This window comes from Crocodylus porosus, unplaced genomic scaffold, assembly GCF_001723895.1.
Source record: "Crocodylus porosus isolate Cpor-Errol unplaced genomic scaffold, CroPor_comp1, whole genome shotgun sequence".
NCBI lineage: Eukaryota > Metazoa > Chordata > Crocodylia > Crocodylidae > Crocodylus > Crocodylus porosus.
Window position 1 is genome coordinate 47,208,925 of NW_017728950.1, and position 19,729 is coordinate 47,228,653.

The 19,729-nt window shown below is 41.5% G+C and overlaps 1 protein-coding gene across 4 annotated transcripts in view; it reads left to right on the forward strand.

The window, feature by feature from the left end:
- Window positions 1-19,729, forward strand: part of MLLT3 (MLLT3, super elongation complex subunit) — a 218,999-nt gene that overhangs the window by 106,045 nt on the left and 93,225 nt on the right. For all 4 annotated transcript variants that reach the window (XM_019555233.1, XM_019555236.1, XM_019555235.1 and 1 more), the window contains exons 3-4: window positions 3,077-3,159; window positions 6,935-7,078. In XM_019555233.1, coding sequence (XP_019410778.1) covers window positions 3,077-3,159; window positions 6,935-7,078 — 227 coding nt within the window. The remainder of the gene's footprint in view (window positions 1-3,076; window positions 3,160-6,934; window positions 7,079-19,729) is intronic.

Genomic DNA, 19,729 nt, shown 5'->3' on the forward strand with positions numbered 1-19,729 from the left:
ACCTTCAAAAGCAAATTGGATGCTTATCTTGCTGGGATCCTATGACCCCAGCTGACTTCCTGCCCTTTGGGCAGGGGGCTGGACTCAGTGATCGTCCAAGGTCCCTTCCAGCCCTAATGTCTATGAAATTTATAGATGCTATAAATTTCATAGACATTACTGGAGCAGTAGAATTGGTCAGAATATATGGAGGGAAGAGTAGCTGGAAGCATCACTTACAAGAAATGCCTGCTTGAAAATCTTGCGGAAATTTTACAATCTTTAGCTAACCTTTCCTTGCTATGTGCCTGCAGTTTTCCTTGCATTTCTGTTAAATATGTATCTTAATCTTTGCATGGAAAAGTATGCCAGCAAATAAATGATGCACAATCTGACCAGGTTAGCACTGCTGTAGAAGTCACTTTACTGACTTTTACATTTTTAACTGTGCCGCATGAAAATTCCAAATTTTGTTATGGTATCTATCATTTTATACATATTTTTAGTGCACTGGTTCCTGCATTCCCACATCCACTTTAACCCAACCTCTGTATTTTTTTTGTATGCTGTTGGCCTGTATTTGCTGATTCTTCCCCATTGTGCCACACTGATCTTTGTGCTATTTATGGCTTTCCCAGATCCTGTCATGCCCATACTCCTGTTCTCGATCTCTCCAAAATGTTGTAGGCAATGAATACCCAATGGTTAAGTTACAGATAGAGTTGCAGCAGCTCCGAATACCGTGGGAATTGTTAAAGCTGGAGAAGCTTGTGCTGCAAGTGCTATTAGCTGAATCAGTATGCAGGCACTGCTCCTGCTAGCACATGTATTGGTATCTGCTACAAGAGCACAGGGAAGTGTGGGTGGTGCTTACTTGCAATGCTGTGCTTCCTGCATGTGAAGGTTTCTGCCACTTTTTTCTTGGTCATTCTCTTTGTTCAATAGCTCTGTGTATGCTAACTGGTAGAATTCTCCTTGCCACCGGCAGGGCTGGCTCATTGTGGTAAAGGAAATACTATCCTTATGATGGAATGCGTTTTGTAACCCATCACCTCAAGTTTTTACAAGAGCTGTAAGTGTAACAGGTTTTATTTTCATTGTGGTAAAGTGAAACTTTGTCAAAGTACTTGTTCAATATTTGCAACAGCTGTGTAAATCTAAGAGAATAGCTATTCAAGGGAAAGGGAAGAAAATATTTATGTTGAAGGTGTTTTCTGGACCAGTTCAATATGCAAGAAGTAATTGACATGATAGCAGAGAAATGAGAAAGGTGACTAAACCCTCAGTGCATGTCATGTAATAGGAGCCTGAAACTTCAGCGCCAACCAACCTATTATTCTTGTCTATAAAAAGGTTCTGCGTTGCATCACTTCCATCTGGGTAAACATCTTGCCATTTAACCTCTCCCTGTTTTTATAAATGGTTTTTAGTCTCCTGTCTCTATACCTGTAGGGTCAAACATCAGTGTAGTAATACAAGTAAGGCTTCTCTTCCAAGGGCAGCCAAAAGGAGTGGGGCTCATGTAACCTGAATTCAGGAGATTGTCAATAGCTGTTGTTGTAACAAGTAACTGCTCTTAACTAAGGCTGTTTTGGTAAATTTTGAAATATTGTTTTGCCATGCAGAGGTTTGCTGCCTTAAAGAGGAGACTTGTGAACTGTATGCGTAATGTGGAATACCGCCTCTGGGCATTTTCAAGTAAGAGGTTGAAAGTGAAGCTTAAAAGCCCCCTGTGACCCTCCTTTCACCCCCATACTCTATCATGCCTAAATGCTGTCCTTCAAAATCTTTCTTAAGGAGCATCTCTTCTAAGGGATATTTTAAAACTATATTTCTCTTTTTTCCTGCCAAGGAAAATAATTTTTCAAATAAAGATTGGGGGGAGGGAGGAAATAACAGAATAAATGCAACAAATTAAAATATTATAGCTTATTCCCGCTGACTTCCATGCCATCCCTTTTCCTGTCCATCACCCCTAAACCAGTTGGTGAATGGAGGCTGCACAGCTCGAGAGGAAGGGAAGCAATATTGCATAGAACCTTCCTTATCTTTGTATGTCCTTCACAGGCTGTTGGCAAAGAACAGCGTGGGGCTAGCTGTGCCAGTCACCCCACAGGAGAAGGGACTTTGGCTCTCCTGTTGTACAGCAAGCAGCAGAGTTTGCCTAGCAAGACATGAGAAAGTGTCTAGGGTTGGAAGGGACCTAAACAAATCATCAAGTCTGACCCCATACCCTGAGCAGGAATGAGTGCCAGGGTCATAACACCCCAGCCAAATATCTGTCCAGCCTCCTCTTAAAGACCCTCAAGGTAGGAGACAGGACCACCTCCCTTGGGAGTCCATTCCAGCCCTAGCTGTAAAGTAATGTCTCCTGATGTCCAGCCTGAACCTTCTCTCTACCAATTTGTGGCTGTTATTCCTAGTAACCCGTGGTGGTGCCGGAGGGAACGGAGCCTCACCATATTTCCACTGGTCCCCTCCGGTGAGTTTGTAAACAGCCACCAGATCCCCTCTCAGCTTTCTTTTGTGGAGGCTGAATAGATTCGGGCCCTTGTAGCTTCTGTTCGTAGGGCCTGACCCGCTGCCCCTTGACCATGCGAGTGGCTTATAAAAAGATCACAACATGTTTACTTTTGACTCGGGATTCCAAGGATGTGCCCAGCAGGAAGCTTGGAAATCTTAATTACAGTCAAAGCCAAAGCAAAGATTTCAAATAAAGTCAGGTCAAGTCCTCAAAGCTGTCCTATCTCTGAAATTGAAGGAGCGGCCCATGAATAGGGGCGGGGATAAGAATCCTGCAGTAGCTGGTTTTTGAAGTCAGAGGAGAGCAGTTCCTTTTAGATGCACCAGTTGCTTGATAGACCACACTGGGTCTATATGCATAATAAATAAGCTTAAGGTATGCATTGGAGGCAAGACTTGGTTGTATGGAAGTGAATGTTGAAACTCTCATTGACCTCGGTGGGACCAGGGTGTGCTCCTAAATATGAACAGTAACAGCAATAAATTAGTTGACAGTACTATCACACAAGTTATTTGCTGACTATTCTTTTAGATGTAACTTTTGATATTAAGCAGATACTTTTTCTTATTTCAGTGTGCAAAGATCCACCTTATAAAGTTGAAGAATCTGGGTATGCTGGTTTCATTTTGCCAATTGAGGTTTACTTCAAAAATAAGGTATGTACTCTAACCTTTTTCAGCTGTCTGCAAAAATTAATATAGTAGGCAATTTTTAATACTTATTTCAATTCACAACTCATAATCCTGGCAAATACTATCTTAAAATACAGTTGGGCTGAATGGGCTGTATATTTTTTTACTTGCATAGTAACTTGTGAAGATTGCCATATGACGTAGGAATTTGATGGTAAAATATCTAGTTTATCCAGAAATATTACAAGCCTCTTTGTCAGAAACTGGTAGGGTTTTCAACCCATACTTTGGGAAGTTCTTAAAGTGGTGGTTGAACATGAATAAGGGAAGTTAATTTTGATGCTGTTGATTTTTATAATGAGTCCATTGTTCTATTTAATATTGCCAACTTCCTATAATTGGTTTACTATTTGGCCTTTCAAAGGGAACCTTTTCGTTCTACATCCTCAGTTTGAAAGGACATTCTGTTAGAGTATGTGTGAATATTGATTCTTTTTAACTCAACATTACCAGCTTCCCAGGAGGTACCATTTAAAAATAGACCTTATGCAATTCTTCTAAGTAGTGGTATTATGAAATTTCACATTTTAAACATAAATAACTCCTGTGCTTATTCCAGGACCCTGTGATAGTAAATATTGAGATTTTAGTATATGTGAGATGGACTGTATGTCTAAACTTTTCAGGTAAAAAAGAATCAGAAATATTCCAAGTTTGCACAGTGTCTTAGATTTTAATATACAGTGTTTTAAGGCTGATAGTATTTCAAGTGTTGTACCTACAAGTGTAGAGCTGCTGCTGTTACTTTTCACTACTGTTTTTGTTTAATTATCTGCTAGTACTAAAATATAATTTAAAGCCATTATTTGAAACAAATAGGTACTTTATCAGAACTTTTAAATAAGATTGTTGGAGAATGTAAATAGATCTGCAGAGTCAAATTATTTGCTGCAAATCTGCTCACTTTAAAATGTGGCATAGATAAGTGCACTTACATGAGTTTTTGTATGCCTTTAAGTGGGCACTTTGATGTTCCTATTCCTTCCGTGGAAAGTTTTGTCAAGGTGCAAGGTATGTTTATTCTGCTCATCCTAGTTTAGGAACTGCTCAGGTACCACCTTGGTTGTAGGTTTTGACTGCTAATTCTGAAATGTTCCCTGTATCAATCTGTGGAGTGTAGGGCGTATTTTATTTCATCAGCTGCCAAAGAAAGAAATGGAAACATCTTCAATGGGTAACTGGCTTTTTTGGGTACTTTTTTTTTTCAGCTTTGTCTCCTTTAAGAAAGCAGCATGTTTCGTTCCAAGAAATCTGACTGTGTTATAGCAAAAGAAACCCATTTTCTGGGTCTTTAACCTCCCTCCTGTTCAGAGTTCATCCCAAAACTGGGGAGACAAAGTCAGAAGAGAGAGATTCATTGAAGCATCTCTACAGAGGCTTCCTGCCCGACATTTCTTTTTTTGTTTTCCACCCAGACTTTTGGCTGCCTTAGCTGAATGCGGAGGCCTTCGAGTCTCAGGAGATCTCCAGCAGGAGTTGTTGCATGTACTGAAATCAAGAAGGCTCCAATGATTACAGCTTGCATCACTCTCAAACAGCATTTGGAATTAGGAAGCTGCAAACATCCCTCACCCCTATCTTGGTGCCATGGAATGCAACAAGCAGCAGTCAGACTGTGAGTTGGCCAGTTCTTCACATTGATGCATCAGCAGAACCCTTCTGGGGTTGATAGCATGCTAAAGAAAAACAGGGACAAAAATAGGGCCACCATTCTTCAGTGAAAATGCTGCTTTCTCCTGATTCAGCTACTCTTCCTTCCCCAAGCTGCTTCACAGTGACTCCAATGCAGAAAAAAGAGGGGATAGATTGGAGGAGGAAGAGGAGACAGATGGTCATCACTTATTCAAGGTAGACAAATTTTCCATTTCTGATTTGGAAAGTGTCCTAATATCTAGAACAAGGAAGGGGGTGCAGGAAGCTATCAGCTTTACATCTTGGACTCAAAGAATTACAGTATTCTTGTTCCTGAGCCTAAAAGACTTTGGTAGAAAATCCAGTAGGTTCTTCCCTCTGGAAAATATTCCAAGCTTTAAGGAATCATAGGAATGTAGAAAAACTCATCGTGTGTTCCACAGCAATAGGGTACAGATAGTAACAATTGAGATGTGCTTGTTAATACAGGTTTTTAAATCCAAGAATTCCCTACACTGAAAATTCAATTTTTTTATTTGTACGTACTCCATAGGGGACCCAGATGAACTGCAATACGTGCTCACTGTCAGGGCTGCTATTAAACGATAGCTGTGGCTTTTAGAAATGCTTCTTGCAGTAGTGCTTCTCTGTTTTGAAGTGACTGGTCATCTAACTTTCAGCAGAACTCTTTGAAGACTCCAGTTGGTAAATTCTTTCATCTTTATAGCATACCCATCAGTATCAACTGATGGCCCATGGGAACATTACAGCTCCCTGTCCAAGTAGGCTGGGCAGTAATTCACTTCATTATACCCAAGAAAACAGGTATTAGCTTCTCTAAAAATAACCCTAATATCTTCATCCATGATATATTTCAAAGTGGTCTATCAAGCAACTGGTGCATCTAAAAGGAACTGCTCTCCTCTGACTTCAAAAACCAGCTACTGCAGGATTCTTATCCCCGCCCCTATTCATGGGCCGCTCCTTCAATTTCAGAGATAGGACAGCTTTGAGGACTTGACCTGACTTTATTTGAAATCTTTGCTTTGGCTTTGACTGTAATTAAGATTTCCAAGCTTCCTGCTGGGCACATCCTTGGAATCCCGAGTCAAAAGTAAACATGTTGTGATCTTTTTATAAGCGCAAATGATACGTTTGTCACTGAATAAGGCACACCTATAGCTCCCTTCTCTGAGGAGGTTCTGTACAAAAAGATGTGTTTGATATACACTGAAATTTTACCTATTTTTACCTTGGAGGCCTTAAAGACATTTATAAATCAAACTTCTTATTTTTTATTTGTACCTTGGCTTAGAAGAGTTCCATTGTTTGATAGCTTGTGTTACACATTGCATGGGGAAGGAAAGGGGTTGTACAGAGTAACGAGTGCCTAAGCCTGCCTTGTCACAAAGCTTATTCTACTATAGAAGTTACTGCATTTGGGATTTCAAAGGGAGAAATAAGCTGGAACACTGTAAACCTAACATTTACTCAATTACTTTTTCTGGTGTTACAAACTGGAGTCTGTCTGATCGGTTACTTTTTTTTTGGTGGAGAGATCTCCAAGTGATAGAACAGTGATGATCCTTTCCAGGTTGTATCTGTCTCCTTTTTTTGCTCTTCATATTGGTACAGGGAACATTACAAAGTTTTATATAAAATTACTACCTATTACGTTTCACTCCTCGGTACAGGGAAAATTAATTGCATTTAAGTTGGGTTCAAGATATCTTTTTTTTTTTTTTCTGGTTGAATGTTGCAATATAGTTGGATAGACTGGATCCAGTATGTTGAGATTTCATTAATAATGATTAAAAAATGAGCAGAGGTCACAGACAGGCATTATAATATGGTATGCTTTAAGAGTTCCATTCCTTTTTTTACCACTCCTGAAGAAGAGTCACCCTCGGGTTTCTACATAGGAACTTATGTTTTTGATGAACTGAAATGACCTCAGTTTCACTAGTTTTTATGTTAACCAACAGTAAAAAAATTTTTACTTCCGTTTTAGCTGACACCTTTTTAAAATTAGCTCTTTACGTAGCCTTTGTATTCAAGGTCATTGCTTGTGGTGGCAGAATTTATCTGGCTGGTTTTTAACCTTTAGGAAGAACCTAAGAAAGTCCGCTTTGACTATGACTTATTCCTGCACCTTGAAGGCCATCCACCTGTAAATCACCTCCGCTGTGAAAAGCTCACATTCAACAACCCAACAGAGGAATTCCGAAGAAAGCTACTGAAGGCTGGAGGGGTGAGTCCCGCACCCATGTCGAGAGCCACCAAATTAAAGAACTTGCTGCTTATTGCTGGTGCATTATGAGTGTAATAAAAGTTGTTTTGAGACTAAAATTGAGTGAGTGATTAGCTTGATGTCTATTGTCTGAGGGGAAACAGGTAAGCAAACTTTTTTTCCCCCCTTAAAGGTGAATTATATTGTCCCAAAGTACACTATTAGCTAATGGTGCCTTTGCCTTTTTAAGGTCACGAGAGTTCAGGTGTATTTCTGCAAAGACGATAAGGAACTGAAACCTTACAAATGAAACATTATTTTATACGGGCCCCCTGGAGTAGAAATGCAGGATGCAGTGTGGCAAGATCAAGTAACAATTAATGTTGGTGTTGAAAATGGAAGTCATGAGTATAGCACATGGAAAATTAAATCGATTAAATTTATAAATTGCATGACTTTAGTCATCCTTATATAGGAGAACAGATAAAAGTAGACTTTGAAGTAGTCTTCAGTTGTGCACACTGGGAACCAGAAGACAACTGCTGGAAGTGTAAGGTGTGTCAGTGTAAACTTTCTGCATTAGTAGGATGGATGTAAGTAGGAAGTCAGTGCGTGGGGAGGGTCACTTTATATTATATTACTACATACTTCTAAATGAGAAGTAAATGACTTGGTGATTTGTTAAGTGGTTGTGTTAAGCCTTGTTCGTGCTTTCACTTTGATTAAAAATAATAAAAGGGTTTTTTTGGCTGGTAGAGAGGATTATTTTTAAGTTCAACTAATAGGTCTTGTTAATAAATATAGTAAATGAAAAGCATGGGCCAAAGGGGGAGGAATGATTAAATGTCTTTAACTATTTCACCCCTTTTGGATCATGCTTTTTATTTACTATATTGTGAAAAAGCAGCAATTTAAGGTCCTGAATTGAAGTTTAAGAGGGGGCCTAGTTTTGTATTAGACAAAATAATTGTTTTAATGATATTCTCTAAAAAAAGAAAGGAAAACAAACACGTAAGTGGCATATGTGGTTGGGAAGAAGGAGGTAGACATGTTTCTGGGCAACAGAATAAAACTGTTGCTGCTGTTGTCTTAAACATAGGGATAGAAAAATAAGCTGTTCTTAACATGCATTTGCTAGGTAGAGTGTAACCATGGATTACTTGCTGCTTTAAAGTGTTTAGAAATAAACTAAAATTATAATCTGGAACATTTGAAAAGTTACTGCTTTTGCATGCTTTAATTTATTGTACGCTAGTCAGGGCTTCTCTAGAAAATGTAGCACTGACGCCTGTTATACATGGTTTGTTTAAATCAGGTTGGGTTGACTATTTTGCCACCATCTCATTTCTCAATTTCATCTGTATTTTTATATCTTTATAAAGGAAAGAACTGTTGGCAGTCTGCTGCTGTGAATATATTAGCGTGACTTAAAAATTATTTTGCATCGTTCCCTGTTACCTTTCGGAAAAGACCAACCAGTCACTGATTTTTCTGTCTCTTGTACCAGATAACTAGTAAACTGAAGCTGCCAGTCTTGCATATTTTCCCCATGAAAATTGTATCTGCTAATAATCAGTCTAGTCGAGGGTTCTGCTGGCTGGTGAGCCAGATCCACCCTGTGGAGTCACTGAATCTGGTCCAAGGAGCTGGAGGTTTTGGTGGTGTCTTGGCAAGGGGGGGCTTTGGTGGCATTGCAACTGTGGGAGGCTTTGTCTGCACCAGGGCTGGGGAGAATTGGTGGCAGGCAAAGGCAGTAGTGGTGGTCAGGTTGGAATAGTGGTTTGCCTCAGACTGGAGACAGTTTGTTCCAGCCTACAGTCGAAAATGCTATCAACTGTTTGTCTAGTCAATTTGGGACCGAAGACATAATAAGGACTAGTTAGTTCATCACATTAAAAACATATGCATGAATAACTGAAGGTCTATGCAGTTTCAGCATTAATAAGCCCATTTTCCCCATTTTAATATGTATTTTTCCGTGCTTTTTGACTAAGGGGCACTCTCTTTTTCCTGGCTACCATGGATGATAGAAGGGACAGTTGAAAGAACTCTTGAGGCAGCAGCTGTGAGGCAGCTATTATACTTCAGAGCAAGATGAGCATTGCAGGGGAATTAACTGAGAAGTACTTGCACATAGAAGGGAAATGCATATAGTGAATTTCTCTTGTATGAAGGACCAAGCAGTGGATAATCCTGTCTGCACTTCTGTAGCCAAGTGCAGCAATCTCAAAAGATCTAAATCAGAGGTTTAGTGGTAAGTTCCTCCAGTGGCAGTATCTAAGACAAAATCATGTTAATCTTCCTTAAGAGATTAACATGATTTTAAGATCTTGAGATGAGTAGTGCTACTCAAACGTAAAATACTGTGTTTCCTTTCCAGAAGAAAAAGTTTGGTTCTACAACCAGTGGTCCAAAATTGAGGACTTTGATTTTCTTTTTTAATAGTTTTTATGGAGAACTTTTGGGTGTTTTTACACATGTAAGCACCGCAGTGCCAGGCACTTTGAAAAGGCCCAGTGCTGTGATGAATTCAGTTGTACAAGCAGTGAAATGTGCATCATTGCTGAGAAAATGATGGTGACACTCTTTTGTACTAATACACATAGAAGGTGTTTCAGTCCAGAGCCTGTTTACACAAAGACTACCTTGCATCCCTTTAGGAAGACGGACTAAGTTCCCTCAGGAGCTGATAGAAGAGGAGCATGTGGAGCTGTGTTTCTCATTTAGAAAGACATACTGGGATAGACACAGTATGGAATTAGTGCAGCACAAAAGAACAGGGCAATATTCAGGCAAATGTACCTACCTATCTGAGCAAGTGAAGATAAAGAGAATGCAGGTTGCAAGTTCTGGAGACATTCTGGGCATTTATACACGTATCTTTTTGTCCCATGATGTGCCAGAGAGCCACCGCTCCAGAGCAGACTTGATTAATTGAGTCTGCTGTGCATGTGAGTTGATGCAGACTGTGCTGTGCCACAGGCAGTTGTATAAGCGGCAAAATGCAGGCTAGCGCACAGAAAATGGATCTCTGGCATTAACTTGCTTATGCCTTTGCGGGTTGGCTGTGTGCACCTGGAGTTAGCTGAACTTTGTGCTCTGATTCATATGCCAGTTATACCGACAAACTTTGCAGTAAGTAAGAATATGCCCTAATATTGTTTTTTGATATCAACAGAAGTGAAGGACTATGTATCCCCAGCCTCATTAGCAACAGGGTCTAAAGGTTCAGATCCGTAACATCAGATTTCCTTTCCAATTAAGAAGTACGTTTTTCTCCTCCTCACAGGAAGGAGAGAGAGTTGATTTTTGCTTTGGATCTGATATTTTTCTAATCAGGAAAGTTAATAGGAACTTTTGCTCCAAATAGTCTTACAAAAGCAATGTTTAATTTATTAAGTCCTTCCTGAGAGCTCAGCTTCTGCAGACATAAATTTTCTATGTGGCAGCCCCATCAGAATGATTTAGCTTGGCTCCACAGCTTCCTTCTTCCAACATTGAATTTAATTCATCTCTGGATTTTAGAAACTCTTGGTGGGGGGAAGAGAAAAAGAAGGATTTCCAGGAACAGAAATAACTGCATGTTCAGACACACATTTGTGTCACTAGTGAAGTCCTGTCTGTTTATATTGTGACACTGAAGTAGAATTTGTTTCAGAACAGGACGTTTGCTATGGAAAAGAGAACACATGGTGTTGGTAACTACAGCATATGGGCCAGTTCTGGTCTGCAGATATAGGGCTTTGGGATCAGGGAGCCTTCAGCAGAGAAAGTTCTCTCTGTGTTTCCACAGGAAGAAGTGGGGTGGGGGTGGGGGCATGGGTCCTAGTAGCTGCCAGCTCATTTGCCTCTCACCCAAACTGCGTCATTCCAGGCCACAACCTGAGAAGGTCTCTGACAGCTGATATAAGCCATGAACTGGATTACTAGGCCAGATCCCAAAGGAGGGGAAATTATTACAAATTCCTTTATCTATGAATGAAAGCTCTTGAATAATGGCATCTTTTTCTGATCTAAAGCAAGCAGTTGTCGCAGAATAATGTGTATGCTTACCCCCTAAATTGTTTTTGTTCTGGACAGTGTCCAGGGTATGGGCATGATGTGGCTCACTTTGCATACTTTATATGGGAGGTAAAAATGGCTCACTTGGTTCCATTGCACTGTTTACTGTTTAAAAAAATAAGTCAGATCCTTTCTGCTTCTTGTCCATAGAGAACAGCTAATTCTGAATATTGTACATGGCAGCGTAGTAACAGTTAAATTGAATTTTTGCCTTTGGAAAGCCCAATCTTCCTAAAGTGTCAATGTAGTATTACAAACAACTGTCTTGTGAGCCTTGCAGGAAAAGACAGTGAAAATATTTTTCATTCGTGTTGAGACAGAAATATAATATGGCCCCGTCTGCCAAAGGTGCAGGAAAACAATGTTTGTGCAGAGTGTGGTTGTATAACTAATACTCCTGACTTTTTGCAAAGGTATTCTAGATCCATCAGTACTCTCTTAATTATTTTATACAGACAACATTTCACTTTTTCCTTTCATAAAAGGAAGGTTTTTAAATAGCCCTTGTGAGCAGCTATGAAAATGTATGAGAACTGTACAATTTATAACACTGGGGGAGTTGCTACTAATATGTATAATTCTTAATGATGAGTTTGAGGTTTTGGATCTAGAGAATGCAAGGAATAGTCAATTGTTAGTTCTTGAAGCAGTGACTTTTTATCTACAGTTGTTTTCTTTTGCCCGTATTTTTTCTGATATAAATTTAGAAGTGACAGTAATCTATGCTCCTAGACAGGCAGCTGATCTAATAATGCTTGCAGGGAAAAAAATTTAAAAGGGCCATTGTGAGGTGGTAGACTTAAGTAATGACAATAAACCGGTTGCAAATTGTGATAAAATAGTCCTTTGTTCTCTTGACTGTCCATGTTAAGAATTGGCATTTGCTAAGGGCTATCACGTGATACTACTATTGGAGATTCCCTATATTTTGAATTAGTAATAGTTGATAAATATCTCTGATGGTTTCTGCTGTATAGTGTGTGTTGTGTGTACAGGAATTGCAAGACATGTAACTTACCATAATGAAGACAAAGCTATTACCTCCTTTCACGCATCCCCAACTGCAGTTCCTATGCATCACTTGAGAAAACTGGACTCTATTCAGGACTATCCTTAGGTATATGGATGCTCTAGGGAAGGAGGATCTTTTAATCTTTGCTCTCCGTGATTGGTTAATTGAATTTGGTTAAACTGTGATTTCACATTTTATTTCTAGCTTCTAACACACAACTGAAAGAATTCTGATAGGTTTTATTCCTTTTGTTTTAATAAATAGAAATGACAGCTGTTGGAGGCAATTTTTTGTTGGTTTTGGTCGACACTGCCTACTTCAGTATGTTTAACCCTAATATACATTTTAATAGTTGGTTAAGGAGAAAAAACCTTGTTGGTCTTTGCTTAAGACTTTAAAAATCAGTGAGCATCTGATGCAGGTTTTAATAGCTTTAGAGTCTTCCAGTGCTGACTAGCAGTTGTGGGGCAGGGCTTGCAAGTGTCAAGTGAAGGACTTGTTTTCTTGATGCCAATAGAGTCCTGGGATAACCGGCAGCAAATGCAGAACTTGCACATCAAAGGCCACGTGCCAAGTGAGGAACTTGCCCCAGCCTTTCAATGTCAGGACATGCAAATGAGAGAAACCATTCTAGGCTAAATGTAGGTGGTTGTTGCTATCAGCAGTTTGGGGTGTTATCCAGGGCTGCTATGAATGGATAGTTAACCAGTTTGGTGTAGGCAAGTCAGCTGTTTTGATGATAGAAGTTAACCAAGTAGTTATTACCATGCTGTATCTAAATGTAGTTAGGAGTCAGGATATCTCTAGAATAAGTGAGAATTTTGAGTGCTGGGACCATTAATGGTATATGTTAAAATGATGGTGCAGAAAAGGTACTGCTCGCTTGCACAGGCCTTGGTCAATAATAACGCAGGTTCTTGAACAACACTATAGAGTATGCTGACAGGATGCAAGATACCAATGTATTAATGAAGCATCTTCAACTGTGGAAAAGCGAGGGCTTTATTTCTTTTCAGTAATAGAGATAACAAGGGGATGTCTGTGCCCACTGCTGAAATTGGTGACAGCTATTTAAAATACTGTATGACAACAGAAGAAGCAGGCTATCCTTCACTAATTACTAACCTGGTTTAGTTGGGGATTACCCTGCCTTGATCAGGGGGTTGGACTAGATAACCTCATAAGTCCTACTTTTCTATGATCCTATGAACCAGCTGAAAAAGCCATACTGGTATAGGTCCAGCTGTCAGTAGGAAGTGTAGGAAGTTTTAGTTGCAGTTGTAAACTGGTGATGAACTGTGAATTTGGTGAAGTCAACCCCATTGCTGGCTCTCACACTTGGTGGTATGGTGGTTAGCACTAGCATTCATCTGTAAGCACATCCATTACAATGAAGGCAGGAGGGTGAGGAATTATTCTTACTCTGAGCAGTGATGAGCACCTGGTCAAATTCATCTTCTCACTCTTAAAGATGAGCATTATATTTGCCCTTTTCCAGTCATACAGGACCTCACCCAACTTCCATGAGTCCTCAAAAAGGATAGTCAATAGCTCTGACATTACCTCAGCCAACTCCTTCAGTTGGCTGTATCCCATCCAGGGTGTATCCCATCCAACCTTGCTGACTTGAAAGCATCTAGCTTCTTTAAGTAATTGGCTGATTGTGGCTGATTGCAGTGTGAACAAGAAGGTGCCTAAGCAGAAAGACTAGGCTTGCCAGATCACAGCAACACAGGAGCCAGCACCTCAGGACCAGTGAGCAGGTAAGCAAACAGGGGAGTCTGAGTGGGGAGTTGGCCTGGACACTTCTTTTTCACCCTTCCTTTGATGCTTGCTAAGTAAGAGCAGGTAAAAGAGGAAAAAGACTTTTTCCAGGAGGTTGCAATAGAAGATGATGGAGCTGGCAGGACAATCAACAGGATGTCTGGAAAACACTGCACTGCTAAAGCTTCTGCCAGCTCTTCCTCTGTCTGAACCTGTGGGCTCTGTCCAATTGTGGCCATTAACCACCAAGGCATCCATCCAGTTTTTGGTCTAACTTTGCACGGACTGAAGCTTACCTGTCGCTGCCGGGGACAACCAGGTGGGAGAGTGCTTGCAGTGTGAGAGGTGCCTCCTAGTGTATTCCCTCAGGAATCAGGTAAGGGTGCTGCAGGAGGAGATTCAGGTGCTCAGAGCATCTGTGAGCATGAAACTGTCACCAGCGCGATGTACAAAGAGACCTCCAGAGAAAGTATTGGAAGATGCAAAACACAGGTACTCTAGAAGGTGGAAACTGGCTTGTCTGGCAACATGCAGCACTCCTCCTTTAGGCCTGTGGCTGTCCAGATGGAGCATGGGTATGAGGCCCTAGCATTGTATGAGAAGGAGCCCGCTACAGTGACAAGGAAAAACCACACCATGCACCCCCTGTGGGAGAAGGATCAAGACCACTGTTGCCAAGAAGCAATGGGGTGGCAGTTATTGGCGACTCCCTCCTGTGGGGAATGGAAGCATCCATCTGCTGGCCTGACCTGCTAGCTCAGGAGGTCTGCTGCCTGTCAGGAGCATGCATCTGAGACATCACAGAGAGACTGATGAGGCTCATTTAGCTCTTATTCTATGTTGCTTGTCCATGTGGGTACTGATGACACTGCCAGGGATGATCTTGAGCAGATCAAAAGGGACTACATGGCTCTGAGTGCAAGGGTGAAGGGGACCTTCACCCTTGCTGAGGTTCTTATCAATCCTTTTGGTCAAGGGCAAAGGTCCAGCTAGGAGGAGACGCATCATAGAGATCAACATGTGGCAGCATAAATTATATCACCAGCAGGGTTTCAGCTTTCTTGACTCTGGAATGGTGTTCTAGGAAGATAAACTTCTGGATAGAGATAGGATCTACCTGACAGAGAAGGAAGAATATTTTTGTGTATAGGCTTGCTAACCTAGTGAGAAGAGTTTTAAATTAGGTTCATCCAAGAATGGAGACAAAAGCCCAGATGTAAATAAGAAGTGTGGGGACCTGGATAAAATCTTAGTAAGGAGAACAACAGCAGCACCCTTAAAAATCTTTTCAGGGAGAAGATAGGACAGTCAGTTAGATACCTGAAGCATGTATATACTAATATGAGAAGTATAAGGAACAAACAGGAAGAACTTCAGGTCCTAGTTCAAGCACAGAATTATGATGTAATTGGGATTATGGAAATGTAAGGGGATGGTTTAATTGATGAGTGTGGTTATAGATGGGTATAGCTTGTTCAGGAAGCATAGTCAGAGGAAAAGAGGAGGAGGTATTGCCATATGTATAAAGGCAATATATGCAAGCTCTGTATGAAGTGGAAGGCAGGTCTATTGAAAGCCTCTGGGTAAAGGTCAAAAAGGACAATAGCAGGGGTCAAAAGAGAATAGCAGGGGAGATGTCATAATGGGTATCAACTACAGGGCACCAAACCAGGGGGAGGAGGTGGATGAGGTCTTAAATAATTGATGGAAGCTTCCAGATATGGGGGGAGGGGGGCTTATGGGGGACTTCAATTATCAGAGCATTTTCTGGGAAGGAAACAGCAGTGCACAAGCAGTCCAGCAAATCCCTAGAGTGTCTTGGCAATAACTTTTTGGTACAGGCGGTAGTGAGGCCAACTGTGAGGGAGGGGAAGGGGAGAGGGGCAATTGGTTGAAAATGTGAAGATAGCAGGTAGCTTGGGTAATGGTGACCACAAAATGATAAACTTCAAGATCCTAAGGAGAGCAGCAGAAAACGTACACTGAACTTTAACAAACTAGTGGGCGGGATCCCCTGGGAGGCAAGTCTAAGAGGAGTCCTGGACAGTTGCCTCTACTTTAAGGAGGCCCTTTTAAGGACACTGGAGCAAGCTATTTTGATGCACCAGAAGACTAGGAAGTGTAACAGGAGGCTGGAGTAGCTAGACAGTAATCTCTTTAATAAGCTGAAACTCAAAGAGGAACCCTACGAAAATGGAAACTTAGTCATAGTGCTAAAGAGTATCAGAGTTGCATGGGCATGCAGGTGCAAAATTAGGAAGGCCAAGGCACAATTTGAGATGCAGCTGACAAGGAATGTAACAGGCAATAAAAAGGGATTTTACAAGCATGTCAAAAGCAAGAGGGAGGCCAGAGAAATCATAGGCAACCTAGTTGCAAATGCTTAAAAAGGAGGCTGAAGTATTTAATGCCTGCTTTCCTTCAGCTTTCACAAATAGGAGCAGCTACCAGATGAGAGGTTTGATAGGCAGCAAAGATAGGGAAGGAGACAACTTAGAGAAGCTAGATGCTTTCAAGTTGGCAGACCCAGATGGGATGCACCATAAGATAGTGAAGGAGTTGGCTTAGATAACTTCAGAGCCATTGGCTAACCTCTTTGAGAGCTCATGGAGGTCAGGTGAAGCCCTGGATGGTTGGAAAAGGGCATATGTAGTGCCCATCTTTAAAGAAAAGGAAGCAGGACGGAACTACCTTGATACATGGAAAGACCTGGGAGGAGGGAACTACCTCGATACATGGAAAGACCTGGGAGCAGGTCCTCAAGGAATCTGTTGTGAAACATTTAGAGGGGAGAACAAGGGGATCAGGCACAGTTATCATGGATTCACCAGGAGCAAGTTATGTCTGACCAGCCTGATTTCCTTCTCTGTTAAGGTTATAGGCTCTGTGGATGTGGGGGAGAGCAGTAGCAAGACTTTTGATGCTGTCTTCCACAACATTCTCATTTAACAAGTTAAGGCAACAGAGACTAGATGAAAGTACTATAAGGTGGATATGTGAGTGGTTGGATCATTGTACTCAATGGGTAGTCATCAATGGCTCAATGTCTAGTAGGGAGCAGGTATCAGATGGAGTTCTCCAGGGGTCTGTCCTGGGTCCAGGATTGTTTAGTATCTTCATTAATGATTTGGATGAGGGTATCAAGTGTACATTTAGCAAATTTGTAGCTGGCACCAAGTTGAATGGGATTGCAGATACTCCAGAGGGTAGGGCTATGATCCAGAATGTCCTGAATGGACTGGAGGAATGGTCCACAATCAAAGAGATGAGATGTGATGCACCAAGAACAAGTGTAAAGCCTTGCATTTGGGATAGAGTAATTGCATGACCAAATGCAGACTGGGGAATGACTGGCTAGGCTGCAGTGCAGCAGAGATGGACCTGGGGATTGCAGTAGACCGCAAACTGAATTTAAGCCTACAGTGCACTCATTTTGCCCCAAAAAAAAAATATATATATATATAACCCAGGACGCTTCTGGATTATTATGAACAGAAGTGTCACTTGCAGATCAGAGCAAGAGATTCTTCTGGTCTATTCAACACTGGTGAGGTCTCACCTGAAGTACCATGATGAGTTTTGGGCCCCGCACTTCAGGAAGCACAGATTTGGAAAGAATCCAGTACACAGCAACAAAAATTATTAGGGCCCTGGGAAGTATGACTTATAAGTACAGGCTGAAGAGCTTAGGGTTATTTTGTCTGGAGAAAAGAAGGCTGAGGGGGATTTGTTAATAGTCTTCAAATATCAGAGAAGATGGAGATGGGCTTTTCTCTGTGGTCATTGGAAACAGGACTAGGAGCAATGACCTCAAGCTGCAGCTGGGGAAGTTTAGGCTGGAAATTAGGAAGATCTTTCTGACGGTGGTCAAGTATTGGAACAGGCTACCTGGAGAAGTTGGGAAATCTCTGTCCTTGGAAATAAATTTCAAGAACAGCTTGGATAGACATTTGGCTGGGATAGTATAGTCAGGGTAGATCCTCCTTTGAGCAGGGGATGGACTAGATGATCTTGTGAGATCCCTTCTAGTCATACTTTCCAATGATCTCTTGAGTGGACATGGCCTTCGTACTTTTGATATTTGCCCATTGTGATCATGTCCTCCTCACTGACTGACTTCCTGTAAAGAGATTCCATCTGCTGAATCCCCTTTATAGCAAGTTGTTAGGAGATTTTGCTGTACTTTGATGGTGTGAGTATATCTCTTCAAATCATTTCTTACAGTAAGAATTGATTTAAAGAGCTTCACCAGATAGTTGATGCCCATTTCAAAACAGTTATCAGTATACCATGAGGAGGATTTCTCTGGTGAGCTGGAAGTATATAACCTAACAGATGACCTTCAGTGTATAACAGTGACTAAGAGCAAAAGAACAAATGGCCCTCATGTATTTGTGGAAAGGCATTGGAAAATTGTCAGTGGGTGGGCTTAAATAGCTTGAATCCTTGCTTCCAGATAGATAAGTTGCAAGCCTTGGCCTGAGTTGCAAACTTAGCCTTCCACTGTGGAGACTCCTGTAGTCTTGGAACATCCTTAAGACTTGATCAGAGCCTTTTTTTTATTGCCTGGAGTGGGCTCAGGGGAGACAGCTACATTACAGTTCAGCCTGGCTCTAAAATCAGCTGTTTTGGGGTAGTATTTCTTCACTGTAAAATATCTTTCAAAATGGCTTCTCTTAACTGCAAAGTAGTAGCCATACCCTCTTGCCTTCAAAATGTTACTGTAATCTAGTAGCTTAAATTTTCCAGCAGTACATTACCTGAACCTCTGATTTTCTCCTTTCTTAATTTACTTTTCAAGGGAATTCATTCAGTTTCCACAGAATGTGTTCCCAGCCTGAGGGGTTTTTTTGAAGGTTGGTCTAGATGACTGAATGTATGAAGAGGATGCTTTATCTCATGGGTAGGGACCTGTCGAATTCAAGGCACTTGCTGGCTGATTTCATGAGGAGAATGCAGGCCCAGCAACCATTTTCATGGGCTCTGTGGTGGGCCCCCAGCGCATCTGGCTAAGGGGCTCCAGTGGCCCTGCCCCTTGCCACCAATTGCCTGTGAGGGCTGTTCATCATGCAGCTCTACTGCTCACTGCTGATTGGTGGAGAGGGGCAGGGCCATATGATGGACAACTCTTGCAGCCAGTCAGCAGTGAGGGGTGGGGGGGCAGCAGCCATCTTGGGCTCCCATCATGCGAGCAGCCCCCCTCTCCACTTCCCCCCAGTGTGCTGTGCAGCTGAGCCACAGCACAATGAGGACTGCTGGTGGAGAGCCAGCATTTTATTTTTATTTTATTTTTTTTTGTGTGGGCATTGCCTGCTTTTGTGGGCAGTGCTGGATTCTGCGAAATCACAGTTTCAGTAAGTCCCTACCCATGGGTTATTGAAGGAGGGAGACACTGATATTCCTGATGTTTATGTTTCTATGGCTTTTTCACTTTCTACAGCTTAGTGTTTTTGAAAGGCTATAGTTTACTTCTAAAACACACGCAGCCTCTTCCACCTAGCCACATGGTTTGGCTGGCAGCCCATCAAGTGCAAGGGCTCAGTTTGAACCTCCCATGCCAGCCTGCATCCTTCTTGGCCTATTCCTGTATTCATGCATGGGGTTTGGGCCAAATGGCCCTCAAGGTCCCTTTCTATGATTCTACAAAAACAAGCTGAGCATTTAGCAAGTGGTGGTTGTAATTACCAATTATCTGTCAAGTTCTAACTTTTGGCAGTACCTTCTGGTTCATGGATGTTTGGGTTGGAAGAAACCTCAGTACATCATCAAGTCTGACCCCCCCGCCTGTTACCAGATTTGCCCATTACTTTGGGGTCTGCATTTCTAGGGTCTTG